General features: G+C 37.8%; 1 protein-coding gene across 1 annotated transcript in view; it reads right to left on the bottom strand.

Moving 5' to 3' along the window:
- Nucleotides 1-605: 605 nt before the first annotated feature.
- The window catches only part of Mbtps2 (membrane bound transcription factor peptidase, site 2), a 52,161-nt gene continuing 46,325 nt past the window's right edge, over nucleotides 606-6,441 (bottom strand). The window contains 2 exon segments of the mRNA XM_052170592.1: nucleotides 606-3,779; nucleotides 6,334-6,409. Coding sequence (XP_052026552.1) covers nucleotides 3,557-3,779; nucleotides 6,334-6,409 — 299 coding nt within the window. The 3' untranslated portion in view covers nucleotides 606-3,556.

Raw genomic sequence — 6,441 nt, 5'->3', positions numbered from 1 at the left:
TTCGAGTGTTTCTATGGAAGTACAAGGATCTGATCTCAGACCCTGACTCCTAAGTTAAAAAGTTGGATATGGCCATGCAAAGCTGTAAGTCAAGTGCTTTTTGAGGGTACAGATGGAGGGGGGGGTGGAGAGCCCTGGGGATTGCTGGCTACCTACCAGCTTAGCTCCAGATTGAGTGAGACACATTATCTTCAGGGAATAAGGTGAATAGTCATACAGAAGGACATCCCTTGTCTTCCTCTGGACTCTGCATACATACTTTTGCAATACTATGATGTTAATATATTAATATATACTATTAATACCAGAAAGACAGACACACACACACCACTAATGAAATGTGGCAGTCCTCTTTCCTTAAAGCAAACATTTCGAAATTTATAAACAAAGGCACCTCACTTAAAAGATTTCTTCCTGAGGCCTCTAACAACTGTTATATACAAATAATATAAATGGAAATTGAAGGTCACTTTTAGAATCAAGACCTTACTCTATGTAAGTGGGACATTTCTACAGAAAAAAGTACACTAAAAAGACAACTGCTTCTGGCCTTTTGGCTAAGGTCAAGTGTAAAAACTATGATACAGAAGATGGTAAACGTAAAATGCTGGTTTACATTTGTTCTTTTATTGCTAAACATCCCATTCTGACAACTGTGAAATCAAATACAAGCCTTAAAATGAATTACAGCTTAATCAAAGTAGTTATTGAAAATAAAACCTGTGTGCCACCAGTATGTGGACGCTTAATAAATACCAAGGACACAATGATGACAGAAAGCCACATCACTGAAGCATGTTTACAATTTGCTGTTAGCACAGACAATGACCTAGAAGTATTTATCAAAGTCAAGTTTAACTGTATGTCTCTTCCAACTGAGATGCTAAAAATAATATGTACATTTTTTACACTTATGGATGATTAAAATAAAAACCTTAAGAATGTAAACAATGCAGAACAGGAACATAGAGAATAAAGTTTCACTGTTGAACAAAGAGACAACACACAGATACTTCTTCAAATCACCAACATAATTCATTTTTCCAATATAATTCGTCTTTCTAATTGCTCTACAGAAACCAAAATGATTTTTTTCCATAAAGATGATAATATACCAGGGACATAAGACATTCCAAGCTTTACTATGTCAACATATATTTACAGTAAATGTTCCACAATCCTTTTTATAGCTTAAATAGAAGCATGCTTTTCTATCCATAAAGAACACTAATCATCATCCACTCAAGCACATTAAGCACTTCTGCTATCTCATGCACTATGCAGGGAAGCAAGGGGCCCACAGTGAAGCTGAAGAGACAATATGTAACATCTCCTTTCTTTTGTAATGAGGCCATGTGCATATAAATCTGCTGGACTTCCAGGAGAGGAGATCCCAAACCCGGACCCTAAAGATTAGCTGGCAGAGTGAGTGTTCAGCAGCTAATATGAAATGAGGTTTTGTATTGTTGCCTTCACTCAGAAATGAAGTTAATGAATAGAATTTCCTCTTATTAAAATATTTTCATGGTCTATGGATAAAAGTTTAGTGGTAGAATACACTTGCTAGCATGTGTGAGGTTCTAGGCTCTATAAGTACCACACCAAAAATTGTTTTCCTCAGTACTGGAAACAATGATTTACACACATAATTTTCATTAGTAAACTGCTTAATGCATGCAGTGAAGTTAATGATATGAGTATTTCACGGCATTAAGGTCTGTGCATTTTTAATATGCAGATACAGTTTGGTCCTGAGTGATCTTAGAAGACAACAATGCCATATTTTCTGCAATAAAAGTTAGTAATTTGTATAACTTTAGTACTATTTGTAACTAATGGCCCTTCATTAATAAAATCTCAAAATGATATTCAGTGTATGATTCCTAATAAAGAATGAAGGCAAATTTGTAATAAAGTCTAAAAAATTTCTAAAAATTCATTTAAAAGTTTTAGAACTAATGTTCTAAAAAAGGTAACTTTATGAAGTATCTTACTTCAGGAGGGAGGTATATATCTGGCTATTAATGAATGAATCCTTGCGTTTTGTTACCTTTAATATGTGTGTTTCATGAAATATGGATTTTTCATGACAGAGAAAGTATGTGCATATATATTCTTAAGACTAACAGCTTCACATCATCAGCCAGCTGATTCTGAATTTCCCAGGCTGTTTCCAGATTCTGGGAAATCTTCGTTTGTGCAGCCATTCTCACTAGACTACCAAGTCTTTTATGTAATCACAGAGGTAGCTTAGGGGGAGAGGGAAAGCAAAGAGTAGGTGTTTAAGCCCGCCAACCGAGAGAAACATACTAGGTGCTGGTGAGGACAGAGTATGGCTCAGAGCTGAGTGTTCCTGCAGCACAAAGGAAAAGATCTTCCCTGGAAGACTTCGAAGCTGCAAAGCTCTAGGAAGTGGTAAGGAGATTTGCTGGAGTTCTGCTGTGACCTGTTAGAGGACTCAGCTTGGTTCTCAAGTTCGCCTCTAACTGCCTGAGCTCACATGCTGCTGTAAGAGACTCTTCCTGCAGCATACTCTATATAACAGGGCTAGGATGTTGTGAGTGTGAACCTACACTATGAAAAAGGTAAGACTTGTGTGACAAGCTGTCTTAGCCCATCACAGGCCTTATCTACTTTTAACATGGTTCATTTTCTTGGTATCATTGTACAGAGTTTTTGCGTTCATGTTAGCAGATAATTTCATAGACTTGTAATCAGTATAGACTAATACATCATTAAACTTTAAAATACTTTTCAAACAAGATAAAGGCAAGACTTATAAAACCAAGAGCACTTGCTCTATCTTCCATTTTACCAAGGTCTAGCCTCCCTCAAATCATTAACATGATTTTGTGTGTACATGTGCGTGTTTGTGTGTGTGTGTGTGTGTGTGTGCCTGTGCATATATGTACGCATAACAGGGTCTTGCCATGTGGCCAGTGCTGGTCTGGAGCCTACTATGTAGCTAAAGATGATGGCCTTAAATTCTCGATCCTTATGCCTAGCCTCCCAAACACATACAGGCAGGTGTTAGGATTATAGGTGTACACCACAACATCATCTTAATGGCACTTTTCAGTAAATTTTACCTGGGACAGGCAAGCTTAGCATAAGTAGCATAAGAAAGGCCCTGGTTTCAAACACTAGTAGAACACACACACACACACACACACACAAGCGCGCGCGCGCTTTTCTACAAGATTCTGCTTTTCCTTTTACTATTCCAAAATGCTATATAGTCACACAATGAATGCTATATAGTCACACAGTGAATGAATTTACATGAATGAATTTTCACTTGTTTACAAATTATTAAACTAACATTCAGAGTTTGCACATTCAATCTTTAAAAGTAGGATGTAGTCAGGAATTATGCTTTTCATTTCTTCCACTCCTCAACTATCAAGTTTTTGGAGTCTTTAGATATTAGGAGCTCAAAGAGGTTGGCCAAGGTGTTTAAAGGAAACACTTTACATTTCATACTTGTAAGAATTTCAATGGCAACAGATATTACCATGTAGCTGTACTTCTTAATTCTGTTGGAGGAGAGCAAATATTACCGTGCTGTAACCATCCAGAGTCCCAGTGTCACATTGGCAGCCAAAAGTACACTGCCACCAAGCAAGATGAAAAATCCTATCAGATCTTTGACATCGTTGTCTCCAATCACTGAAGTAAGGGTAGCATCCAGGAAAGAATTTAAAATCCACTGACCATCCAAGGCAAAGCAGGGCACTGCATTAACAATAGCCAGAGCTCCAGAAAGAGAAATCAGGTATCTGGGTAACAATCAGTTAAGGAGCTTGCTATGAGATAAGTGGAAATCATCTTTTGAGAAGTCAGAAGACACTGGACTGGGAGGTGAGATTACTGTAGGTTTCTCTACTTTAAGTCTCCAATATTCGTTCTTATAACCCACTCCCCAATAAAAAACCAAAAACCCAAACAACAAAACAAAACGAACAACAACAAAATCCAAAGCAAACTAAAAGAAAACCCTTAAAGCTGGGCAGTGGTGGCCTTTAATCCCAGCACTTAGAAGGCAGAGGCAGTTAGAGGCCAGCCTGGTCTGCAGATCAAATTCCAGGAAAGCCAGGGCTGCACAGAAAAACTGTATCCTAAAACAAAACACAAAACCAAACCAAACCAAACCAACCAAAACCAAACAAACAAAAAACCACTACCACCACCAAAAAAAAAAAACCAAGAACAAAAACAAAAAAACCCAAAACAAACTCTACCACCAAAAACCCAAAACAACAACAACAAAAAAAGCAAACAAAAAGAAATCCCAAAACATTCTTTCTCATACCTATATTACTTAAAACTTTCAATAGAAAAGCAAAGGCAAATTACAAAAAGACAGGCTAACAAACCTACAATGGATTCCTAAGAAGATTATGCTTTTGTAATCCTTTAATGATACAACAAAGAGAAGGAATGCAGAAGGACTAAGAAATAAAGGAAAAAAGTGCTCCCAATCTTAGGGTTTTCTGCATGCTAGGCAATGTTTTACCACTGAACTACAATGCCAGCCTCCCAATTAGTATTATGTTAAATTCTGAGAATGAGTCTTGGTGCACAGGCTGGCAACAATCCTGTTTTCAGCTTCCCAAGTGATAGGATCATAAGCATGTACCAACACAACAGTCCCAATCAAATATATTTATTTATATATTTTAAAAAGATTTATTTATTTATTATATGTAAGTACACTGTAGCTGTTTTCAGACGCTCCTAAAGAGGTCCTCAGATCTTGTTAAGAATGGTTGTGAGCCACCATATGGTTGCTGGGATTTGAACTCAGGACCTCTGGAAGAGCAGTCTTAACTGCTGAGCCATCTCTTCAGCTTCCTTATTTGATTTGTAAATATGTGTACCTAAGTAAATGTGTACCAAATGCAAGCCCATGGAGGTCAGAACAGATATTTCAATATCCTGGAACTGGAATTACAGATGGTTGTCAGCCAATATGTGGATGCTGGAAATGGAACCTGGGTACTCTGGGAGAACAGTGAATGCTCATAATTGCTGAGTCATCTCTTCAGCCCCTGAAAATTACTGCTTAAAAGGTCTTTCTTTTCTTTTCTTTTCTTTTCTTCCTTCCTTCCTTCCTTCCTTCCTTCCCTCCTTTGCTCCCTCCCTCCCTCCCTCCCTTCCTGTGTGTGTGTGTTTGTGTGTGTTCATGTGCATGTATACTTGTGTGGGTACCTGTGAAAGCCAAAAGAATATGTCAGATCTGGAGCTGGAATTATAGTAGCTGTAAACTACTCACTGTAGGTATTGGGAACTAAACTCAGATCCTCTGAAAGAATAGCAAGTATTCTTAAACAAGGAGTCATCAATTACTTTTGACTGTTATCATATTTTATATTAGGCAATAAAGATTTTGACTCTCGAGCTTTGGGTTTGTTTTTTTTTTGTTTTGTTTTGTTTTTTTGGTTTTTCTGAGACAGGGTTTCTCTGTATAGCCATGGCTGTCTTGGAACCCACTCTGTAGACCAGACTGGTCTTGAACTCAGAAATCCGCCTGCCTCTGCCTCCGAAGTGCTGGGATTAAAGGCGCCACCACCCTCCAGCCTCTTGAGCTTTGTTATATTTTACTATTATTTATATGGTTTTCTGTGACAAAGTCACAAACTCGAAGGTACACTCTTGATTACACATATTGTTCAGTAACTGGTCATTTATTTTGTTGTAAATAGGAGAAACATTGAGATTTAAAGTTACAAGGAACTCCAATTCAACCTTCACAGTTGAAAATAATGGTAAAGACCACAGAAGTGTTTTTTCTTTTAATTTGCTATTTTAATAATGGAAATTGATTTGCTCTTTTTTTAGGCAGTCTTCCCTAAGAACAGTACCCATATGATAGCTCACAATCATCTGCAACTTGTTTCTGTCGCCCTCTTCTGGCCTCTGTGGGCACTGCATGCACATGGTGCACAGACATACCTGAGGTGCATTGGCAGAAGACTGCCCCCTGAAATTCTGAGCTAGCAGAGCACTGGAGACAGTTTTGATGGTGAGGAAGCTTCTGTGAAGAGAGGCTGTCCTCTCTGTGTTGTTTAGGCGCTTCCAGACAGCCAGGCCACTATGATGCCAGCTGCTCTTCTGACAAGCTCCTCCTTTCTGTATACTAACCTTTATCCATAGCTGATGGAGTTTTCTTCACTGACTTTCCCCTCATATGTAAAACCTGACCTCTTTCATCTTTAAGGTCTCTTTTTCATCTGTAAGCAATAAAATTATAAGGCTTTGTATCTATTTGGGTTAAAAAGATAAAGCTACAAACAACATACTCTTAAAGCATTTTTCAACCATAAAGGATACTTGACAAATGTCTCCACAATCACTGGCAGATCTATGCTTAGAAAGTTGAAACGTGGGATAAAACTTGTAATGCTCACTAAAAATGAAAAAACAAGAAATAATTAATAT

This window comes from Apodemus sylvaticus, chromosome X, assembly GCF_947179515.1.
Source record: "Apodemus sylvaticus chromosome X, mApoSyl1.1, whole genome shotgun sequence".
Lineage (NCBI taxonomy): Eukaryota > Metazoa > Chordata > Mammalia > Rodentia > Muridae > Apodemus > Apodemus sylvaticus.
The sequence above is the reverse complement of the archived record's forward strand: the minus strand, read 5'-3'. Positions and strand labels throughout refer to the sequence as shown.